This window comes from Cnephaeus nilssonii, assembly GCF_951640355.1.
Source record: "Cnephaeus nilssonii genome assembly, chromosome: 19".
Lineage (NCBI taxonomy): Eukaryota > Metazoa > Chordata > Mammalia > Chiroptera > Vespertilionidae > Cnephaeus > Cnephaeus nilssonii.
This window is the reverse complement of record NC_137090.1, coordinates 40,269,352-40,293,537: the sequence shown is the minus strand read 5'-3', so window position 1 is coordinate 40,293,537 and position 24,186 is coordinate 40,269,352. Positions and strand designations below refer to the sequence as shown.

The 24,186-nt window shown below is 46.0% G+C and overlaps 1 protein-coding gene across 1 annotated transcript in view; it reads right to left on the bottom strand.

The window, feature by feature from the left end:
- DNAH2 (dynein axonemal heavy chain 2) overlaps positions 1 to 24,186 on the bottom strand; it is a 102,089-nt gene that overhangs the window by 57,961 nt on the left and 19,942 nt on the right. The window contains exons 7-30 of the mRNA XM_079798918.1: positions 23,845 to 24,083; positions 22,730 to 22,921; positions 21,940 to 22,097; positions 20,925 to 21,012; positions 20,377 to 20,582; positions 19,863 to 19,992; positions 19,410 to 19,592; positions 17,762 to 17,976; positions 12,461 to 12,607; positions 11,526 to 11,682; positions 11,044 to 11,283; positions 10,577 to 10,765; positions 10,232 to 10,379; positions 9,554 to 9,746; positions 7,980 to 8,180; positions 7,740 to 7,896; positions 6,856 to 7,030; positions 6,261 to 6,424; positions 4,754 to 4,915; positions 4,545 to 4,648; positions 2,716 to 2,872; positions 2,485 to 2,567; positions 2,189 to 2,369; positions 1,709 to 1,847 (exon numbers count right to left, since the gene is read on the bottom strand). Of these exons, the coding sequence (XP_079655044.1) occupies positions 1,709 to 1,847; positions 2,189 to 2,369; positions 2,485 to 2,567; positions 2,716 to 2,872; positions 4,545 to 4,648; positions 4,754 to 4,915; positions 6,261 to 6,424; positions 6,856 to 7,030; positions 7,740 to 7,896; positions 7,980 to 8,180; positions 9,554 to 9,746; positions 10,232 to 10,379; positions 10,577 to 10,765; positions 11,044 to 11,283; positions 11,526 to 11,682; positions 12,461 to 12,607; positions 17,762 to 17,976; positions 19,410 to 19,592; positions 19,863 to 19,992; positions 20,377 to 20,582; positions 20,925 to 21,012; positions 21,940 to 22,097; positions 22,730 to 22,921; positions 23,845 to 24,083 (4,008 nt within the window). The remainder of the gene's footprint in view (positions 1 to 1,708; positions 1,848 to 2,188; positions 2,370 to 2,484; positions 2,568 to 2,715; positions 2,873 to 4,544; positions 4,649 to 4,753; positions 4,916 to 6,260; positions 6,425 to 6,855; positions 7,031 to 7,739; positions 7,897 to 7,979; positions 8,181 to 9,553; positions 9,747 to 10,231; positions 10,380 to 10,576; positions 10,766 to 11,043; positions 11,284 to 11,525; positions 11,683 to 12,460; positions 12,608 to 17,761; positions 17,977 to 19,409; positions 19,593 to 19,862; positions 19,993 to 20,376; positions 20,583 to 20,924; positions 21,013 to 21,939; positions 22,098 to 22,729; positions 22,922 to 23,844; positions 24,084 to 24,186) is intronic.

Here is a 24,186-nt window from a genome sequence, read left to right as displayed (position 1 = left end):
TAACCCGGCCTGTGTTGCTCAGTGGTTGAGTATCAACCTATGAATCAGGAGGTCACAGCTGGATTCCCTGTCAGGGCACATGTCCGGGTTGCAGGCTCAGTCCCCAGTAGGGGGCATGCAGGAGGCAGCCAATCGATGATTCTCTCTCATCATTGATGTTTCTATCTCTCTCTAGCTCTCCTTTCCTCTCTCTGAAATCAATAAAAACGTATTTTTTAAAAAGAAAAAAAAAATTAAAAACCTCATAGACACAGAGAACAAACTGATGATTGCCAGATGAGAGGGGGGTTGGGAGGCTGGGTGAACAAGGTGAAAGAATTAAAAAGTACAAATTGGCAGTTATAATATAGTCACAGGGATGTAAAGTACAGCTTAGGGAACATCTATAATAATAAAAGTGTAATATGCTAATTAGACGGGACAGCCGAACGACCTTCCGGACGTCGTTCCGGACATCCTTCCAGATGAAGCTGCCGTGGTGGTGGGGCAGAGGCAGAGGCGGTTAGGGGCGATCAGGCAGGCAAGCAGAGTGGTTAGGGGCGATCAGTCAGGCAAGCAGGCAAGCGGTTAGGAGCCAGCGGTCCCAGATTGCGATAGGGATATTCTGATTGCCGGTTAATCTGATAACTAGTTAAAGTCAATGTTTGCAGGGGTGAGGGGAGTGGGTGGGTGGAGGTGGAAGAGGGTTTGTGGAGATAGTGATGAAAAAATAAAATAAAGAAAAACAGTAACAAAGTCAATGTAATAATAACACTAGCTAATAGTAACCAAGGGCTTACTCTGCCATTTAGTGTGATAAGTGCTTTATTTGCCTGATCTCATTTATCTGCATTATCTCATGAGAATAATCAGCTAGAGAAGAGGGAGTCCCGCTGGTGTGGCTCAGTGGTTGAGCATTGACCTAGGAACCAGGAGTTCATGGTTCAATTCCCAGTCAGGGCATATGACTGGGTTGTGGGCTCCATCCCCAGTGTGGGGAATACAGGAGGCAGCCGATCAATGATTCTCTCTCATTGTTGATGTTTCTCTCTGTCCTTCTCCCTTCCTCCCTGAAATAAATAAAAACATATTTTAAAAAAGAGAGAGAGAGGGATTTCTCAATCAGGACTTCCTGAGACACAGTGTTCACCCAACCTCCCAACCCCTCTCTCATCTGGCAATCATCAGTTTGTTCTCTGTGTCTATGAGGTTTTTAAAATTTTTTTTTCTTTTTAAAAAATACATTTTTATTGATTTCAGAGAGAGGAAAGGAGAGCTAGAGAGAGATAGAAACATCAATGATGAGAGAGAATCATCATTGAGCACTAACTTTACAGCAGACCCTACACTCAGTGTTACATACTCCTTTATAACCCTTGTGAACCCTGAGAAATAGCTATCATTAACCCCCCTACTACAGGTGAGGAAACTGTGGTATGGCGGGAATGAGATGCCCAAGAGCACACAATCAGTAAAGCATAAGTCAGATTTTGAACTTGTCTGTCCGAATCCATATCCCATTCTCTTAACCACTACATTGTACTCCACGCAAACATTTATTGAACTGAATTTACTGAACTATTATTTAATGCTTAGAAGTGGCAATGGTGATGGTATGGCAGCCAGGTACAATAGTCATCTTTCAGTAAGTGAACCAGGTGGCCATGACTTCACACATATATAACACAAACTGAGGTTATGCCAGGGCAAGAGGCCAGGGAGCTCAGACCTGGATAGTGGGTGCTCCGGAGAGCATTGCTGTCCTTGCTCATCCGCTCCATGATGGATTTCCACCTGCTGTTGACCTGGTCAAATAAGGCTGATTCATTGGGCAGCTGCTTTCGGATGTCCTCTCCTAGGAAGATATTCTGAAGGGCCAGGGATTTTGGAGTGAGAGGCGTTTCTCACATACTCTCCACACTCTGCTCCCTGCTCCCGGACCATGGGTGATAGTTGAGTAGAAGATAAGGAGCATTAGAATCAAAGGGTCAGAGAGGTCAGATACCTGGGTCCAAGAAAAATAATGAAAGAAGAACAAGTCTTTTCAGGGAGGGAACTGATGAGAGGTAATAACTAGTGCTTGGGTCCTGAATGAAGAATCGCTGTAGAGGTGGAAAAATGAAGCTGATAACGGGGCAAATCTTTAGGTCCTATGCAAATAAGGGAGTTAAAACAGGGTGTAGGAAGAGCTCAGGCTGTGAGTCCTGACCTCCAGGTACATCCACTGACGCTGAACTGTGAGCACTGTCTCAATAACTTCCAAGATGAGGGAGAGGCAGCGTTCCCAGTGGTCCACCTGCTTCTCAAAGGCCTTGACAAAACGAGATGCCTTCATGGTAGACAGAGCCACCTGGTTATCTTCCAGTGCTTGGAATACTTCCTCTGTGCCTCTGGGAAGAAAAGCATCAAAACCACGTTCCTTCCCCATCTGCCAATCCTTGGTCCCCGCTCCGCAGCCCAGGTCACACAGCCCTCCCCTCTCTAGCTCCCCGAGGCCCTCGCTACCTGAGTCGGTGATAGCCCTTATCCTTGTAGGGTACTATGTCTAGCTGAATCACATCCCAAGTCTTGGCAATGTTTTGTAATGCCTGTGGAAAGAAACCAGGGGAGCAGAACAATGAGATAGCTAATCCCAAGGGGAACAGGAGCTGCAAGAAGCCATCAGATGATACAAAGCTGGCAGCCTTTGCTCCAGGCGTGGGAAGTGGGGGAGTATGGGAGAGGATTCTGTCATACCAACTCTATTGCCAGTTCTTTGGTTGCTGAGGCAGAGATCTCCCCAATCTTCTCCACATGTTGATCCATTCCAAGTTCCACAATCTTCTCCAGAGTAAAGCTTTCAGATTCCTGATCAAACTCCCGTTGGATCTCATCCCTGACCTGATCCCAGTGCCTGCGGCCAGGGACAGGAGGTCAGTTTAGAAGGCTGAACACCAGGGCCTACTGAAAAGTATTAGCATCACTCCCCAGGCTTCCTCCCATTGGGATATTATGACTGTGTATTTATTTATTCATCATTTCACCCCTATTTACTAAATAGGCTCTAACATGCAACTCAGGCACTGTGGGGAATACAGAGATTGGTGTGCCAATTCTCGGGAGAGGGAGTTAAGATGGATTACTACAGTTTTATTATAGATTCTGTGCTGGGATAAGTGCCCTGCATGAAACATCTCACTTAATTCTCACAACCACTCTGTACGTCAGGGGTGGGAAATGTCCAGCCTGTAGGCCATATAAGGCCCACAAAACCATTAGGTCTGGTCCTGCCAACGCATTTGGGGTGAGTTAATTAAATGTTAAATATAGCAGATTAATTTTTTAATATATATTTTATTGATTTTTTACAGAGAGGAAGGGAGAGGGATAGAGAGTTAGAAATATCGATGAGAGAGAAACATCAATCAGCTGCCTCCTGCACACCTCCTACTGGGGATGTGCCCGCAACCAAGGTACATGCCCTTGACAGGAATCGAACCTGGGACCTTTCAGTCCACAGGCTGACGCTCTATCCACTAAGCCAAACCGGTTAGGGCAGCAGATTCATTTTTGAGGTGATAATTTTGCATGGCCCACGAATGATGTTATAAATATCCAAATGGCCCTTGGCAGAAAAAAGTTTCCACACCCCTATATAAATGATGAATTATTGTCATTCCATTTATATATGAAGAAACTGAGGCTTAGAGAGATTAAATAAGTAAATAAAGTGGTTAGGTTATACTTAACTACATACTTAATGGTGAAACATTGTCAAAAACATTATCACTGGAGGCAATGCAAAAGAAGTAAAATTATTTTCTCCTAAATAGATATGTAATTAATTATTAAAACACCATTTGTAAAGTAGTTTATTCTATACTCAATGGTTTCAAAGGACCCTTCTATCATAAATAAGTTCCAGATGCATTACAAGAGTTAAACTTGAAAAACAAAAGTATAAAGAATTAGAAGAAAGTTGCAGAGGATGAATTTTAACTCTGGGGTAAGGGAGGTCTTAAACAAGGCACAGAAGCAAAAACCATAAAGGAAGACAGTTGTTGCCCTGGCCAGTGTGGCTCATTGGTTGGGCATTGTTCTGTGCACCAAAAGGTTGCTGGTTCAATTCCCAGTCCAGGGTACATGCCCTGGTTGTGGGCTTGATCCCTTGTAGGGGGTGTGTGGGAGACAGCAGATGGATGTTACACTCTCACATCCAAGTTTCTCTCCCTCTCCTTTCCTCTCTCTCTAAAAATCAATAAACTATTTTTTAAAAAGAAAGAAAGTTATACTTTTGGCTGCATCAAAATAAGAACTTTTGTATGGCAGAAGGCATACAGCTTAGCTAAGACAGATGACATAAAGTGAGAGGAGACAGAGGGGGAAGGAAGCAGAGAAGGAATACAGGAGAACCCAGGACAGTGCAAGAAACAGAGGACAGTGGCAGGCTCTAAGGAAGGTCTCTTCCAGGTGTGTGTTTGTGGACAGAGGGGCACAGAGAGCTATGATCATCATGGAGGGGACAACTGAAAGAATCAGATGGCAGCACAGGCCAGGTGGTCACCCCAGGAGCGGAGGAGACTTACCTCTCTCTAAGAGCGGAGTTTCGTAGGTCTGAGATGAGAGGCATGGTCCTCTTGAACTGCTCGAGTTTTGATCGAGTGGTTTCAATAATTTCCCAGTTTCGGTCCTGAGCAGAAGTGGGGAGCATCAGAAGAGCTGACAATCTTCCCTGCACAGTTCCCCTTCCTCAATTGACTTATCTTATGCCCCCTTCCCTCCTTTCTCCACACACCTTAAACTCTTTGGCTAGTCTTGTAAGGCGACGAAACAGCCCATGGGCCATGGTCTCCATGGCCTCTGTCTGCAGGTTCAGGAACCGACCAGTCTTCCACTGGTTCCAGTTCTCCTCCCAGTCCCGTGTGATCTCCCAGATTTGCTGGAGTGCGTCTAGCTCCTTCATGGCAGAGCAGAAAGATGTGTTAAGTAACATGACTCTTGCCCTCTTTCTTCCTGACAAACACTCAGGTTCTTTGCTCCTCTCATCTGAGAAGGTTTTCCCTCCAGGCAATAGAGCTGCCTCCTCAATGCAGATTTCTTTCTCTACTCTCTTGCCTTACGAGCTCCTCAAGTAACAAGCACAGGAAAGTATATTCAGCATCATTAGTCAGTAGGGACATGCAAATCAAAACCACAATGAGACTCAACTTCACACCCACCAGAATGGCAAGGACCAAAAAAAAGTGGGGGGCGAGGAGTCAATGTTGGCAAGGATGCAGAGAAATAGAAACCCTCGTACATTGCTAGTGGGCGTGTAAAATGGTGCAGCTGCTGTGGGAAATAGCTTGGCAAGTCCTCAGAAAGTTAAACATAGAATTACCATATGATCCAGCAATTCCACTCCGAGGTGCATACCCACAAGAACTGGGAACAGAGACTCAAACAAATACAAGTACACACATGTTCATAGCAGCACTACTCACAACAGCTGAAAGGTGGAAACAACCCAAATGTCCATTAACTTGTTAATGGATAAACAAAATGTGGTAAATTCATACAATAGAATACTAGCCAGCCACAAAAAGGAATGAAATATTGATTGGCACATGCTACAACACGGATGAACCTTGAAGATATCATGCTAAGTGAAAGATGCCAGATATGAAGAGCCACATATTTGTATGACTCCATTTATATAAAATATTCAGAAAAGGCAAATCCACATGCACAGGAAATAGGTTAGTGGCCAACAAGGACTGGGGAGAGTTGGGATGGGGAATGACTGCTGTGGATACAGGGTTTCCTTTTGGGGTGATGAAAATGTTTTAAAACTAGAGGTAATGGATACACAACACTGTCAATGTACTAAATGCCATTGAATAACTGTTCACTTTAAGCTGGTTCTTTTGTTATCTGAATTTTACATCAATTTTTTTAAAAAGCTACTCATGCCTGGCTGGTATGGCTCAGTGGTTGAGCATCGACCTATGAACCAGGAGGTCACCTTTTGATTCTGGTCAGGGCACAGGCCAGGCTTGCAGGCTCAATCCCCAGTAGTGGGAGGTGTAGGAGGCAGCTGATCAATGATTGTCTCTCATCTTTGATGTTTCTATTTCTCTCTCCCTCTCCTTCCTTTCTGAAATCAATTAAAAAAATATTTAAAAATACAGTAAAATAAAATAAAAAAGCTCCTCATGCACCCATCTTCTTAGTCTTAGCTGTTTTTCCAGGCCCTTAGGGTAAATTCACCTGTCCCCTGCCCATATCCTTAATTACCACGAGGGCCTAGCTTAGCACCCTACCTTCTCCAGGTTCTGCAGGTCCTTGGAGATTGGCTGCTCGATCTTGAAGATGCCCAAGTTGGCACGGAGAGTGTTTTCTTCTTCCCTCATGGCATTCAGCATGGCCCGCATTTGGGCGATCTGATCTAGAGCAACCTGATGTCCCACACTGCTGGTGAAGGGGCCTGTGGAAAATCCCAGATGAAGCTCAGATTCCCACTCAAGGTCACAGTCCTCTGAAAGGACTGTCATCACTCTCCTACCTCTTTGTGGGTAAATCTCACCTCTTCCTCACATGAGAGAGGGAAGGAAAGGAAAATGCATTGAAAGGATGATGATGAATCTTACCTAAACTACTACATGTGGCTCAAGAATCATACACAGGTGGGACTCGGGAGGTGGCTATAAGAAAACTGGAAATGTGAGTTGGGCTGCTGTCTTTTGACCAAAGGTCAGAGACCACAGTGGGGTTGCTGACAGAAGTGCTACTGCTCTTTTCCTGCCCCAGTCCAGTCCTTCCTACACTCATCCTTGTTCGCACCTCCCTCGACTGTAAGCTTTGAAAGACTGGGTCAAAACAATGGTAAAGAAGGAGGAGAGGATACGAAAGGGGTACCTTTGGTGCCAAATTCTTCCAGAAGATTATGGGCTTTCTTCTTGAAATCATCAGCTGAGTGAATAAGGCCTGTCTTGAATTTCTCCTTGTGCTTCTTCAGCATCTGTTCACTGTCCAACAGAGTTTGTTGGAAGATAACCCACTCCCCATTGAGACTGTTCAGCATTTCCAGTACCTGGGGACATCAGAGAGGAGAGGATGATCCACAGCAGAAGTTCAGTCCATCTCTCACCAATGCCTTTAAGGACTCTTTTCTGATCCTCCAGAGCAGAGTCTGTGGCCAAGTTCTACATGCAAAGAGGCCCAAAGAAATCAAGCAGTGAGTTGCTGGGCCTAAAAGAACTCCATAAATAGCCTTAGGTGGGTTATCTTAGTGGATAAAGTGTCAGCCCAAGGACTGGAGGGTCCTGGATCTGATTCCAGTCAAGAGCAGGTACCTCGGTTGCAGGCTTGAAAGCAACCAATCGATGTGTCTCTCTCTCACATTGATGTCTCTCTCTCTCCCTCTCCCTCTCCCTCTCCTTTTCCTTCTCCCTCTCCCTCTCCCTTCTACTTTCTCTAAAAAAAGAGTCAATGGGGGAAAATATCCTCAGGTGAGGATTAACAACAAAAACAAAAGCAAAAAAACTTTAAAAGAACTCCATAAACTAACCAGAAATATCATTTGAATTAGCTTTGGCTCTCAGAGGCTTTTGAATCTTGAACCTTCTCCCTGCACCCCACCACACACACACACACACACACACACACACACACACACACACACACACTGTCTGCTCTCCCTCCGACAGCAGAGGGATCTACTATGTGAGAGATCAGCTTCCCATACTCCCTGCTGCTGGCATGGGTTCAACTTGGGTGGACCAAACAGCACTGGAACTCACACTGTCCTCAACTGGCACCTCGTACTTCTCAAGAATGGCGAATTGTTCATGGATGGGAGGAATCTGGGTCTCCAGGTTGGGCAAGTCGTGCTGCAGGGTATCCATGAGTTGCAAACTGACCCCCAGTTCCTCCAGCGACTGGGGAGGGTGGCTTATTCTAAAGTCAGGCAGAGAGAGCACAGTTAAGGAGACAGGGCAGGGCATGCTCTCCCCGCCTGTGCCACGCGCCCCCGCCCGTACTTCTCCGCGTTCTCCTTCAGGTAGGTGTGCAGCTCCAGGAGGCGCCGGGCTGCCATCTCCTTGAGCAGAGTCGTGAACTTGTTCTGCCACTCGTTGCAGTGCTGCACCAGCGAGAACTTGAGATGCGAGCAGTCCAGCAGCACAAACTGGATGTTGAGGACTGTCTCCTCCTTCTGCACATTGTTAGCGACCTCTGTGTAGCTGAAAGGGCCCATATTCCTGCTAGCATGTTTTTTTCTTTGAAGACATGCCCACTGCCCTGATGCCAGTTCAAGTTCTCAATTCCTGCCACCCAGACCTGTCAGCAGCTCCAAAGCATTCTTCTACACCCCACTGTCTCTCATTGCAGCCCACCCCAGACACAGCTGCGATCATGTCATTTTCCCAACCGCTGCCTTCGGGATAGCTATCAGATTCAGTCTGGCATTCAAGTCCGTAGCGTTGCATAGGCCTGGGTTGAGTTCACACTGGTGCTCACTAGCTCTATGACCTCAGGCAGGTTATTTAGCTGTTGGAAGCCTCCGTTTCCTCACCTGTATCATGATGATAAAAATAGGCCCTACCTCACAAGGTTGTGGAGGGAATGAAGTTGGCTGTCGTATATAAATCCCTTTGCACCCTCCCTTTTGTGTATCTATGTTCCAAATACTCACTATTTGGCGAACATGCTTATATGTTCCCATCTTTATGCCTTTGCTGATGCTATTTTCTCTCCCTGAAATGCCCTCCCAGTGCCCACCTCCGCCTGTTGAAATCCTACCCATTGCATAAAGCCCAGCCCCACAGTCACTCCCTTCATGAAGCCTCTCCTCTGTCCCTTTCCTATGTCCTCCCATTGAACTGCCCTGGTACCTTGTAAACCTTAATCACATACCTTTCACATTGAAGCTTGTATAATAGCAAGTACATGAGGACCGTACTTTAGAGTTTGCCAATACTGAATAATCTCACAACCTTGTAAGGTAAGTGGTGTAATATCTGCTTCACAGGAGGCTGAGTCCTGGAGAACCTAAGTGCCTTAAGATTCCACAGCTAGAAAGCGGTAGAGCTGGGATTTCATCAGTTCCCACAATGCCCCAGCCCTGTTCTTTTATCTTCCCTACTACACTGTAGCCCTCAGGTGGAAAACACTTGTTCATTTCTTTTTACTCCTCAGGATCCTTAGAACAGTGGTGGTTTCTTTAATAAATGTATGACTAACCAGAGGACAAAGAGATGGGATATCTTTTCCTGATTTTAGAATTTAAGCATCTTCTTCAAATGAACTCCAACCTACCTTCTTAAAATGGAAGTGTTCACTTCTCTCATCCTTTAGATCCCAAGCATTTCCTTCTTTCCAACAGGACCCTATGGGTACTACTCACCAAACGGCTTTTTCCCTAAATCTTATCCAGCTCTGATCTGATCTCCACCCCTGAGAAGCAAAGGTCCAACGCCCTAGGCCCTGTTCTTTCCTATAGTTGAGGACACACTTTCTGCACCTCTCCTTACCCCCAGCCTTCCTTCTGAGCCTCTAGCCTCCTGAGATTCTATACCTTTAGAGACAGACCTTCACATCCACCTGCCTTCCTTACCGGGCAATGTCGGCATCAAAAGAAGAGACAGGGGGGTTGAGACGCTGATAGCGACGAATAAAAGAGTCCTTGTTGATCTCCCAGATTTCCCGATACATATCCCAGGTCTTGAGATAGTTCTGCAGCAGGCTTGCATTATTCGTCATACCACTGCTGATCTGGGCCTGGATCTTCTTGATGTCCTCATCACGCTCTGCAGGACCCAGCAAAATGTTTCTCATTAACTTTCACTTCAACCCAAGCTCCAGCCTGGCCCTCGGCCACTGCCCCAGACCCTCCACTCCAACATCACCTCCACAAAGGAATAAGACTCAAACATGAGTGTTAGAAAATAAAGGAGAAGGCAGAAAGTAAAAGTATGAATTTAATATATAAGATTCAGATATATCCTCTGTTGGTATCTGGACATGTTATATCCCAGACCCAGTCCTAAATTTGTCCTTCCTAATCTCCCACCCTGAACCCCAAATCCCAGGAGCATCTGTTACCTAATCTTCTCACCTCCACCCCTGCCTTTGCTTCCTTCCCCAATCTAGCCCCCTGACCTGCATTTTCCACCCGTACTAGAGATGACTGACCCAGTATGCCTGGAAACAGCCCTGGTCTCTCCTCCTAGCTCTGCCCATTCCTAAGCCTCTGCTATCCCTGCACTAAATTCCCTCCCTATTGCCCACGCACCCACGAGTGAATGGATGGGGTCACGAAAAAACTTGCGCTTGAGGAGAATTTCAGGGAGGTGGCGGAAGACAGAGATGGTGGAGAAAAGGTGGCTGCCAATGTCATTGACCACATTGGCCAAAGTCTGCAGAGTGGGTGAGAATTCCACCTGTGGGAACACAAGGAGAGCGCCTTCGCACAGACCATGGAGGAGACAGGCCTCAGGACTGGTAAGGTTGAACACCTCAGGGCCAGATCTGGAGGCCAAAGGATAAAGTCAAGGTCAAGGGTCAAGTTTAAGGATTGAGGGAGACTGGAGATTAAAGTATGATCATTTTCAGGTGTTGGGGGCAAAGTGGTCCCCACCTGTGTTGCGCTTCCCTGCATGTCATTCTGCAAAATTACAAGGACTCGGAAGAGTGGGTTTGGGGAGGTCTTTCCATCCCCATTGATAGCTTTGGACAGTTCCAATAGTGACCACTTCACATTCAGTCGCAGGGCATCCTCCATCATGTGGTCCAACCGAACCGTGTACAGCATCCACTGCTGCTGAATCTGGTGGGAAGAGGGAAGGGAAAGAGAATCCTCAGGGAAGATGGTAGGTCTGGCCAATGGGGATGGAAATAGGCTGGTTAAACAGAAAGGCAGGACTCTGAGTCCAGAAGGAAGAAGGTTTGACAGACTGAAGATTGGGTGAATCCAAGAATAGAGCAGGATGTTTGAGAAGCACATACTGGGGTGGGGGGTGGGGGGAGATTGAAAGAGAATGGCCTGATGGGACTGGGGGCCTGGAGGCTTCCCCAACCACAAAGCCCTGGCCACAGGACCCCTACCTCAGCGCCATCATTCTTGAAGACTTCATAGGAGTTGGTCATGATGGCTATCACATCCCGGTGTAGGCTCACCAATTTCTGCTGCACAGCTGCCCGATGCTCTTTTTGGTCCTCCTCGAATTCCAGGTCCCTGTACACCCGTTTGCCACTAATGCGTACCAACAGTGTCTCTGATATCTCTTGGGCTCGCCAGCCAATGGTCAGAGTGGATGCCTTGAACTCATTCACAATCATCTGTACCTGGACTCAGAAACCCCCCCATAGGGTGGGGGCTTCAGCTTCGGAAGAGACCCCCTGGGCCTAATTCTGTCCTCCCACCTGTCCTCTACCTAGAGTTGCTGACAGTAAAAGTCCTTCCCCAAGCATACTTCATTTATTTCCCATTACTCCCTGGTCGTTCCACCACTACCTAAGAGTCAGGTATTAACTTCCCATGCACCAGCCTTTTGCTCGGCCTTTAGGGTCTAATGACCATGGCCTACCTTGCTGGCATGTATGCGACACTCTGTGATGAAAAAGGCACTGGCCCCCTTCAAGGACCAGTGCAGTTTCTTGAGTCCAGGGTGGATCTTCTTATCCAGGAATCGGATGCGTTCTTTGAACAGGGCCTGCTCATCTGGGGACAGCATGGCAATAATCCTGTGTACAAGAGCAGACTGGTAGCTGATGGGGATAAGCTCTGAAGACCTCTCCTCCACACCAGAAACTCGGTGGGAAAATGTGAAAGTTCATGATTCTAGATAGTGCTTTCCAATAAAACATTCTGCAGCGATGGCAATGTTCTACAATCGGTGCTAATACAATAGCCACTAGCCACGTGTGGCTATGAAGCATCTGAAATGTAGCCTGTGCAAATGAGTGACTGAATTTTTAAAAATTATTGCACTTCAATTATTAATTAAAATAGAAATAACCATATGCTGCTAGTGGCTACCACAATGGATAGTTCTGTTCTAGACACCCAAAAAAGACTGCTGGTTCCATCCCCTTGGACTTTAATTGGGCTGAAAAAGGTACCCAACCCAGAACAAAGCCTCACTCCAGAAATGAGTACCAAGGGCAATAAGAGAAGAATTGACTGCATGGCCTTGGTTCAATGAATCTGATGTTATTCTGTGTCCATAATCTGAATGCCAGTTCATTCCTAGAGAAGTGACCCGGGCTTACAATATATATGGCCCTATGGGGTGGAAGAGGACCTGGCTGTTTTTGCTCTCTACCCTAAAGCTAGAAGACAAAACTACAAGGGAATAGTTGTAGGGCCATAGAGAGAGACTGGACAAAAAGAATATTTTTGAGATGGACAAAATGTAAAGGATGGATACTGTAGGGAAAGAACCTCATGGAGCAGATACAACAAAAAGGAGGTAAAAAAGCATGCAGAAGGACTGTGACTGCAATGAGGACGGGGCCCTACTTATTGTAGTCTCGAGCAACAAGTAGCAGATTTTCACGAAGAACACGCAGATCCTCCGCACGTTCAGCGACGTTCACCACATAATGGGGTGTCTCAAACAGCAGCCGCTCCCAGTAGTCAATCTCCACAAAGAGAATCAGCAGAGACCTTGGGGAGAAAGAAAAGCAAAGCAGCTGAAGGTACTGCTCATGGGCATAAGAACCAACAACAGACCGAGCGGTGCAGGGCTGGGCAGCGCTGAGGCAGAGAAAGATGAGAAACGAAGCAGCACCTCCAGGTCAGGAGGCTGACGGACACATTGGCTGTGGCTCCTCTCCTCACCAAAGCAGCAGTAAAGGGGTTTTTGTTGCTTACGGCATAAGCCCACCTATTCAAGGAGACAACAACAGAGTAATTTTGGAAGCTGAAAAGTAGATGGATAAGGAGCAGAACTGGAATCTTAAGCTGGTGATGGAAGCAGCTAAGAAGCCACTCGGTTCATGCTGTAGGACTCTCCAAAGGCCCAGGGGCTAGTGGCTTCAAGTGTCAAGAAGGGCATGAAGGTGGGACTAAACCAGGAAAACCAGGTGAAAGTTTAGGAAGCAGCTCTCCCATGTCCCCTCCCCTACTCTGCACAGTTAGGCAGGTGGCCTCTTCACCCAACAAAAGACTGAAGGCTTCTTGCCTAGAGAAGGCAGTACAGAACCAGAGGGTCTTTGGACTGGACCCCGAGCCCAGGTGAAGGAGAGAGGGGTCGTTAAGTGGCCATGTGCACACTAAATGTTAAGACCTCCAGCCTCTTTTCCTACCCAGAAGCCAGCACTCTGGCAGCTGGACCTACAGTCTCCAGAATGAAGTTTAAAAGAGGAAAAGTGCCAAGATGATGACTTCAGTAGTCCCCTGAAAACAGCCCCCCGCCCCCCAGCATCAGCCTGCAGTAAAGCTCACAGGAGTGAAATTTTAACTTGTCAGCCAACAGCACAAATTTGGATAATACCTTCCTGCTGTTGAGCTGAAAACTCCATGAGAAACTTTTTTCACAATGCTGTTCAGGCTTTGCCAGAAGTTTGTCAATAAATTTCTGGAGTAAAAATTGTATTGTATTGACAAGCATACTTTATAAAAAGAAACAAATGTGGCCCTACCTGGTTTGGCTCAGTGGATAGAGCATTGGCCTGTGGACTGAAGGGTCCCAGGTTTGGTTCCGGTCAAGGGCACATGCCCGGGTTGTGGGCTCGATCCCCAGTGTGGGGCATGCAGGAGACAGCTGATCAATGACTCTCTCTCATCATTGCTGTTTCTATCTCTCTCTCCCTCTCCCTTCCTCTCTGAAATCAATAAAAATATTTTTTTAAAAGAAATAAATGTGGGAAGTTATTTTTGCAAAACATTTTATATTATCCTCAGACAAGTGGTCAGGCAGTAGAGGTAGGAAAGTGAGCTGAGTTTAGTGCTGACAACCCAGAATGAACTGACTCAGTGGAGAAAGTGCTATAGGACTGGGGAGGAAGGAGAAAGTGCAAGTCCCAGACACAAAACACAAACAAACAGAGGCCAGTCCCCAGCCCTGCTCTGGGAAAATTCCACTACACAGAGGAATCTGCTACCTACATAATGGTAACACAGCTCTTTTCAGCCAGCGTACAGACAACATCTGGAATATGTTTGTGATAAGGGCAATCAGTAAAGCTGGTCTGGCCATAAAATGTGGTAAAAGCCAATTTGGACTTCAGAGTTCAAATATTTGGGATATAAGGTGGGATAGTAAAAGCCCTTGTGAGATAAACTAGGTGCTATTAGGGACTGGAAGGCTTCCGTGACTAAGGGAGAGTCAGGTAATTCTAAGGACAATTAGCACATTTGAAAAGTATGCTTATTTCAAGATTTATCTAGACATTGAACACAAAAGAATAAATTGATAAAAGTAACTTGCACCTCCTTGGAGTTTTGCTAGGCTTTGGAAAAGCTAAAACTGTCTTGGATTTCTTTACTGGTTTGATGAGCCCAGACTTTTCAAAATCCTTCCCTATGATCATGTTTTTCCCCCCCCTTATAAATTATTTACTGGATTGAGGCAGTTTTACTTTAAAACCACAAAAATGTAAAGCAGCTTATAACAGATCTCTCTAGAAAACAATTGCCAAAGGACAGGAGCATTTCTTTTCTCTGGAAGAAGTGTCTAGCTAATATTTGGGTTTTAGCTAAACCCAAGCCATAAATATTTGGCCCAAAGTTGCCTTGTAAACTCTACTATAAAGATTATGCAAATGGAATTTTAGATAAGTATCTGATGTATTCCTTGAGATGACCACAGCAGACAGAAAAATTTTATCTTAATTTTATCCTAACTAGATGAGTACAAGTTCAAACATTAGGTAAATATATCACTATGGAGGGAAGGGAACAAGATATAAGAAATCTGGTTGAAACCTTCTAGTACAATAATCGAAAAATGTATATGGAACCACAAAAGACCCCAAATAGCCATAGCAATCTTGAGAAGAACAAAGTTGGAGGTATCATACTACATGATATCAAACTATACTACAAGGCTATAGTAATCAAAACAGCATGGTACTGGCATAATGGAAAAATTTTTGAAAGACTTTGAATGTACAGAACAGTGTGCATAGTATACTACTATTTATATTAAAAGCCTACTGTACTTATGTAGACACTAAAGGCCTGGTGCATGGATTCATGCACCGGTGGGATCCCCCCGCAAGGCCTGAGGGGATCAGGCTGAAACTGGCAGTCCGACATCCCCCGAGGGGTCCCAGAGTGCAAGAGGGCACTCTGCAAAGTTGCTGTTGCTTGGCAGCTCCTGCATGGAGCGTCTGCCCCCTGGTGGTCAGTGTGTGTTATAGCTACCAGCTGGTCAGCCGGTCAGCAGGTCAGCTGGTCAGCTGGTCGCTTAGGCTTTTATACTCACCTCTGGAATGTTACACAAGAAACTGGTAACATTGATTCTTCCTTCAGAGAGAAACTGTGTCACTGGGCACAGCAGTAGAGGGAGATTTTCATTCTCTACCTTTGAATCTTATAATGTACATATATTACCCTTTCTAAAAGTTTTAAATATTTTGATTTCAGAGAAGACGGGAGAGGGAGAGAGAAACATCAATGGTGAGAATCATTGATCAGCTGCCTCCTGCACGCCCCCCACTGGGGGTCGAGCCCACAACCCGGACACGTGCCCTTAACTGAAATCAAACCTGGGACCCTTCAATCTGCAGGCCGACGCTCTATCCACTGAGCCAAACCAGCTAGGGCCTAAATTTGCTTTTGAAAAATGCCATGTTTACCAAGTTTTATGAGGTGATTTTTTTAAAGAGAAAATAATGTTTATTGATTGTTTATTCTTTGTGAGGACTTTTACACATATCACCTTGCCTCGTGACAACCTCAGGAAAGGATGTTTTAAGTAGTTGAGGAAACTTGGGCTCAGAGAAATTCAGCAGCTTGCCTGGGGTCACATGGCAAAACAGATCTACTCCAGGTTTCAAATTCTGGTCTGTCCGGCATTGAAGCTTCTGCTTAGTCACTCTCACTGCCTGACCCTGAGAAGGAAGTAGCCACCAACCAGTGCTTACTTATAGCATCTCTTACTTCTTTCTCAAATTTTGTTTTATCTCATACTCAAAATGTAAATATCCATCACTGGTGTTTAATAAAATTCTGTTATTTGAATACTGTCCTTTAGCTCATGGGAAAAGGGCAATTGATGGACTCTGTGTGCTCATATTAATATTATTACAAGTGTGTCTGGGTGTCTCCCAAACCCAGTTCTTTTGGGGGTGCCCAGCTTGATGAGAGAATATGTCTTGCAAAGTCAACTCCATTATGTGTTTGCAAATGTCATAGCTAGGGCAATACTGGCCTAGTCTTCTGTCTCTTCAAAATCTTATTATTGGTTTATAAAGCCATTTTTATAAGATCCTGTTCAGCCATACCTCAAAAAACCATGAACCCTATCAAAGCTGGGCTCCGACAGCCGCCACTGATCAAAGACTTTTCGCAAACCTCTTCCCCTTATCTTCACGCTCGGCTTCTCAACTGCTTCCTTATCCGTGTGGCTTCAAACATCTCTGTCCTTCTCACTAATGCCTTTGCCCCACCCCTCTGGCCTGACAGTCCACCTTGATCCTTTTGCTTCCTTCCTCAACCATGAGTGTCATCTCCCCTGGTTAGGCTGCCTTCAGCTGCCCAGAACAGACACACTCAGTTTCTTGTGTCCCTCGGACTCCATCTCTACACAGGCCTTCTCTGGCAAAAACCCCTTCTAAATTTGCCCAACAGATAAAGGCATTCTATGAGTTAAAGCCAATGCTAGTAGCAACAGCCTAGAAATGTGTGAAATACCTCTTATTATAGGGCCTAGCTGATGACAAGAGGGAGCCAAAACCAATCAAGTAAAAAGTCATTTCCTTCCGATCAGGAAAAAACTGTCACCAGAAGGTTTGTAATCTCTGTACACAGATGCCTCACATAGCTCCTTCTCTATTTTTCTCTCCTGCATCTTATATGGAAAGGAAGCACCGCTCCAAGAGTAGATATAACTATTCACTCACAGGGAGACAGAAGGCAGGGACTTCCCCATTATATAAACGTCCTGTGCCTATCTTGGTTCCTAGCACATGGAAGGCACTCACTATATATTGTTAAATAACTAGTAAATGAATTAATTACATTTTAAATAATTATGTGGGAAAAGTCACAGTTATAAAGCTAGTAGGAGCCCTGACCGGTTTGGCTCAGTGGATGGAGCGTCGGCCTGCGGACTCAAGGGTCCCGGGTTCGATTCCAGTCAAGGGTATGTACCTGGGTTGCGGGCACATCCCCAGTAAGGGGTGTGCAGGAGGCAGCTGATCGATGTTTCTCTCTCATCGATGTTTCTGGCTCTCTATCCCTCTCCCTTCCTCTCTGTAGAAAATCAATAAAATATATTTAAAAAAAAAAAAAAGCTAGTAGGAGAGGGCATACTGCACAGCCCTGTCAATTCTCAGGAAAGCCCCCACCATGCTCCTGGTTTGGGTGATTTAGCTGAGCCATCATGGCCATCTAGTGGCAGAGCACCTACATCACTGGTTAGTAGGTCAGTGGGGTTTCTTTTTTAACCATTTCTTTTAAAGATAAATTATAAAACTAAAATTAGGAAGTGATAGGAAACACATTTCAGTACGAGAGAGAGTTAGAGAGGATGGAGAGAACACCAGGAGATGGGCGTTAAACTCCTGGGAGAACTGGGGAAGGGAATGGCACCAGAGACAGAATAGGTAGAAGGAGTCAGATAAAGGCAGAAGGAATGGGGTGGGTCTTTACTTGTCAAAATTGACATCCAACATGCCCGCCTTCTCCTGGCTGATGCGTAGCAATGGTGTATCCAGCCGCCGAATGCAGTCCTTGTCCAGGGTTGCTGTCCAGTCTTGGAAGGTTTTTCGAACCAGTTCATCAATGGCCTGCACCATCTGCTGATAGGTGTGTACACTCTCCTCTCCAGTCCCAATGTGGGGCAGGAAATGAGCACTAGAAAGACACTGAGGAAGAACACGAATGGTTTACTTACCACATTCCTCCACGTGACCATCTCCCTGAGGCCACATACACACACACCCCAGCAATATGTGTGAGGCTTGCTATGGAGATTGATTTTAACTACTTAGTCCGGCAATTTTCAACCAGTGTTCCTCAGCATGCTGGTGTGCTACAAGAATTTTTAAAACATGCAATACCTGACTAGTAGTCAGGGGCACTGGCCTCTTTTCCCTTAGATTGTCAAATTGAAAAATGACAACAGCCGTGCTCGCTTCGGCAGCACATATACTGAAATTGGAACGATACAGAGAAGATTAGCATGGCCCCTGTGCAAGGATGACACGCAAATTCGTGAACCGTTCCATATTTTTAAAAAATGACAACAGCCAATACAACAATCGTCCAATGTGAATAAATTGTACCTTTTTTTGGCAGATAGGCAAAAAATACATTTTTTGTGTGTTCTGCAGAATTTTAATAATTAGTTTATGTGTGGCATGAGATGAAGAAGGTTAAAAATCGCTTATTTAGAGGGAAGGTGGAGCTTAAAAAAAAAAAAAGAGTGAGAAGAGACCAAGGCACTCAAAATAAAGAAATAGAAGCACAAAGATTCAGTTCAAGAAGAAAGTTGGGCCCTCGCTGGTTTGGCTCAGTGGATAGAGTGTTGGCCTGTGGACTGAAGGGTCTCAGGCTCGATTTTGATAAAGGGCACATGCCCGAGTTGCGGGCTCAATCCCCAGTAGGGGGCAAGCAGGAGGCAGCTGATCAATAATTCTCTCTCATCATTGATGTTTCTATCTCTCTCCCTCTCCCTTCCTCTCTGAAATCAATAAACATACATACATTTTTAAAAACTGGGGAAAGAAAATAAATTGCAGGAGGTGAAGGATTTAAGAGGTACCAGACTGAAAACCAGTAAGTGCCTTTCCTAACTGTAGTCTGAGCCCACCGCTTCTTAAGAAGCTTCCAATTGTCTGTAAGCTGTCTTATTCTCTCCCAGAACCAATTAGATGATGGCAGGTAGATAGCTTCAGCCTTATATTCCCCAAAAGTTTACGTTTTATTTTTCTGTTTCTTTGTGCCTATTCTTCTAGGGAGACAGGCAGGCCCTTTTAGGGTCTCACCTATCCAGTTCTCTGGATTTTGAGGGCGTATTACTCTTCTGGTGGCCCAGCTTCTCAGATGCTGGCCCCATTCCTCCTCTCCACCTTGACAGAAATGCCCATGTTCTACCAACCAGACTCACCACTGCTGCAAATCCAAGGCCATGGTCTGCCTCACGTCGAGCTGCATCTGCCACTCCCTGGGTAGACTTGGTCTCTGGTCATGAAAACTCTCTAGGGAATTTCTGGACAGGTCCCTCCTAGTATGTGGCACGGCCTGCAAACTCTACCGTCTCCCTGAGGACACGTTTTAGCGAAGTTCAGGCACTTACATTCATGACCCTGTCAATGCGACGCCGCAGGATCCGCACCCAGTGTGCCTGTCCAGAATACTGGGCCATGTAGGGCTCCAGGTATGGCCATTTCTTGTTCAGTTCGCGGTTCACGAGGGCCAGTTCACTATTAAACAACATGTAGAGATCCACCGCCTTCTTGTCATATGTTCGCTTGATAGCCTAACGGAGAAGAGATAGAAGTTGACAATATGTCCTGGGATATGGGTTCCTCCAGTTACCCATCCTAGAGGAAAGCTACACCCTGCTGTGGGGGTCACACTCCTTAGCGATCTGGAAACCAGGGGCACAGAAGGAAGAAAAGAGACAATGGCAATTTAGGACACCGGAAAGAGCATGAATGGAGGCGGGGTGGTGTCTGGAAGGCTCCTGAGGAACTGATGGAAAGCACAAGAGAACTAGGGGTGGAGGAAGCAGGCGGGGCAGTGACACCTCACGGGTTGCCAGCCTGTGGAAGGTATCCAGCAGCAGCACTCCATGCTCTACGTCTCGAACTAACTCGAAGGCAGAGGTGATCAAGTTCTGGGTCATCACCTCCAGGTCCTTGACTCCAGAACGGAAACTGCATCATCAGAGAGGCATGTTGAAAGGTGGGTGCCTTTGCCTGCCCCCAAGTACACCCCCTGAGTAAGAATCCTGTGTTATGTACTAAGTGCTTTACATGTGTTAATCGACTTATTCCTTAAAACAAGGCAATGAGATAGGTTCTATCACTAACCTTAGTTCATAGACGAGGGAACAGAGGCTCTAACTGGTAGAGTAACTTGCCCGTCACATATCTAGTATGTGGCAGAACTGGGCTCCTTCCTTGCATTCGATCCTGCCTCCCTTTCCCTGATCTGTCACCTCCACACTTTCCTTTGTACACTCTCACCACTCCTCCTAATCTTGGCTCCCCTGGCCTCCCTCCCCTTCTCTGTGCAGAGTCAGCCTGTGGTTCTCTCACCGATTGTAGTCTTCATGCCAAGAGGTGTTCTTGACATCCAGGATGCCCCCGCGAACAGCTCGCAACATATGCAGATTTTTATAAAAAATATCTTCAATCTCAAGCAAGTTCCGTGTTATCTGGGGCCCTTGGACACCAAAGAAGCAAGGAAGGGGACCTTGCTTGCCATCCACCCAGCGGGCAAAATGGTACTGACAGTCACATACCTAAAAAGAAGTCAACATGAGAATTCCTGCTCTCCTTTCTGAACTCGTAAGTCCTGTGCCCTTTGATTTCGCTTAAAATGTCTAAAAACTAAGACGGATCAACCAGATGCAAGGGTCTAGAAGGATGGATTTCGGCTGCAGAATGGAATATGAGATACTAAGGCAGTGATAACAGGCAAAAGTCTCAAAGGATGGGGTGGGGGTAGGGCACACAGGGATGCAGGAGGAGCCAAAAAGGTTAAGTTCTATGTTTATCATCTTCCCCAGCTCCCCAACTCCTGGATGGGAATTCTGGAGTGTCTGCTGTTAGCTTTGATTCTCCTCCCCTCACAGTCTTCCCACCTCAATAAGGTCCTTGCAGCGTTGCACAAAAGCATCAACCTGAGCAAATATGCTGGTCTGGTCTAGGACCCAGCCCCGATTGGAGAACCTGTGTTAGGAGAGAGACGGACCAAATCAAAAAGCAGGAACACTAGATACCAACCTTAGCCTATGCAAAGCTAGAACTGGGTTCCTGGGTTCAGGGGGAGACTTAGAAATGAGACCCCCAAGAAGCAACTTTCCTGAACCCTGAGAGAGAAAATGCAAGGTGAGAATTACCAGAGAGGGGACAAAGCGCCTCAGTTCTAGGAAAGGGTGCATATGTAATGGAATTTCAGACTTTAGGGCCAAGAAAGGAGGAAAAGGCCAGGGAGGACTTCTGGAATCAGGGAGAAAAGGTGACTAGAGTGAGGAGGAAGAACCGAGGCTTAGGGGCCAGAATATCTGTATCCAGAGAGAAAACCTGGATCTATGTAGAAACTCACAGGTCTAGAAAAATATAATCCATAGACTTCAAAAAATAAGTGCAAGTGAAAGAAGTCAGAATCTACACTCTACAGCAGGAGTGGGGAACGTCCAGCCGGCGGGCTGTCTAAGGCCCAAGGAATCATTTGATCTGGCCCTGCCAAGGCAACCGCAGGCAGGACTCAAATTCAATAAATCTAGGAGTTGTTTTCACAGCAACAAAAACTTATATTAATGAATGATATTAGTAAATGATATTATAAGTATCTTAAAGGCCCTTGGCAGAAAAAAAGGTTGCTCTACAGCAGTGATCGGCAAACTGCGGCTTGAGAGCCACATGCGGCTCTTTGGCCCCTTGAGTTATTAGCAAAGGCCAGCTCAGGAGTACCCTAATTAAGTTAATAACAATGTACCTACCTATATAGTTTAAGTTTAAAAAATTTGGCTCTCAAAAGAAATTTCAATCGTTGTACTGTTGATATTTGGCTCTGTTGACTAATGAGTTTGCCGACCACTGCTCTACAGGAATGAAGGGGGGAATATACAGAATGTTAGAGGAGACACATCGTACTGAGTATGCATTTGCACAGCCCGCAGGTAATGGTCTTTCCAGGCATGACAACAGGAAATGCAGCCTTGTAGGTCCTCCTTGCTGGAAGAGACATATCCCTCAAAGATTCGGTCCAGGGAGATGGCGTGACAGCATAAGCGGATGATCTCATTGCTCATCTGCAGAAGGAGTCCCAACGGCCTCAGTTCACAGCTTTAGTTGCACCCGCCCCCTCCTCTGAACTCCCTGATGTGCCTCACGTCTCAGCCTCCTAGTTCCTGATTTGACTCCTGATACCCATCTTGCCTAAGTCCTCCCCTGCTGGTGAACAGCCCCTGTGGTTTCACCTTCCTCCCTGCCTCAGCCCACCTCACAGCTGCACTGCCCAGCCAGCATTCAGCATTTTCCACACTTCGGTTCTGTCACCCCAGATAAAATGTGCCAGGTCCTGCTCCTCAAAAGCCAGTGTTCCTTCCTAAACCTACCTCTCACCCACTGCAACTTCCATCTTTGGAAATGAGAAGAAGAGGGTCTTCCCCTCCTGTAAACTCAGCCTGGGAGTCTGTCCTTCCTGCCTCCCTCCTCTCTTCTCCATCAACTCCTCTTCTCAAAGCTCCTCTTCCCACCTAGGCTGCTTCCATACGGAAGCAAAATGTCCAGCCCAGGCCCCAACTCTAAGAGCATCACTAACATTGATGACACAAGCATAAGCCTTTGGTCCCTGACCTGAAGGGTGGTCCTTACTGTCTCTTCACCAGAGATCTTCTGTTAAAGGAATTCCACCTTCTTCAGGAAATCTGAAGACACATACCTTTCGGAAGAGGGAGGTCAGTCTCTCCCGAGTGTTGTAGTGGGGAGAGTTGACCCAGATGATTCGGATGAGACTGATCAACTTAGGAAGTTTATTAGAGATGTCCTTAGGCCGCATGAAGGCCAATTCCTGGTAAGGTTCCTTCAGGATTGACAAAAAAGTCAGGTTTGACTGTGCTTGACAAGAGCCATCCTGACAGGAGAGAGAAGCCAGAAGTAGACTTATCCACTGGAAAGAACTGGTTCAAAGCAAGCACTTTTATCCATCTGAACCCCATCCTGACTTGCCTTCACTGAGAAGCATTTCCAATTAACCCAACCCTACCTGGTACTAATCATTTCAGGTCTCTGCAGCCCTCGGGCCCAATATTGACTTTTATTCATTTACCAGTTTCTACAAAAGTATTTTTAGGTCTTTGCTCATGTGTGAGTCCCATCTTGCCCACTAGACAGAGAGTTACCCAAACTTCGGTTTTTTGTCTATTCCTCTAGTTTCTCCAGTTAAACTCAGCACTCTGCACAAAGTAGATAATAGCTGTTGATCAACTAACCAGACATCACTCCCATTTATCCCCATAGTTTTTACCATAGTTCCCCTCACTGCCCTGTTCTCAACCAGGATTTTAGATTTCTCCACCTGGCTGTGGCTCAGTTCCCTTAGTACCTAGCTTAAAATTCCACCTAGGGGAAGAAGACTTCTATCTCCATATTCTACATATTACGTTGATCTTGTGTGTCCCCAACGCTTGCCACACTATATTAAATTTAGTTTTAAGTGTTTATCTTGCAGCTCTCTTGGCTGAGCCACATGTTATCTAGTATCCTATTTTGTGTAAGTCTTATGTTCTTGACTGGATTATAGGGGTTGGGTTCATAGAGGGTACTCAATGTATTTTTGTTGATTAACTAGTTGTCTCCCTAACTAAACTACAAGCTCTTTGGGACCATCCTTTTGTTCTACTACTTTTATACTCTCCCACAAATACAAGTCCAAACACTGGGTTGGTCTACCTTTGCTGTGGATGATTACAATGGTTCCCTCATCTTAGCACCCTATATTGTCCCAAGCACTGTCCACTTTCTGCTAAGCCTCCATCCTTTGATCCACCCACAAACCTGGATCTGCTGGGCCAGTTTCATAAAGGGTGTCAAGTAGGATGATTTGGCAAGGTGCAGGATGGACTCGATGTGTTTCACTCCCTCCTTCACCAGCTGTGAACTGATGCCAGACAGATCCATGCATCGGTTGCGCCAGAACTCAATCTCCTCCAAGGGACCTAGGTTTTCTCCTGTCTCCACAGTCTCCTGGGCACTGAGCACCTCCTTTATCTGCCGGGTCCAGTGGATCATGGAGGCTTCAGGGGAGAATACGAAATCTCTTCATTGCTTTACACCGCTCCCAGTTATGTCCTCCCCCTGCCCCCTGCATAGCCCTCCAAACCCAACTCCTTTCTCACC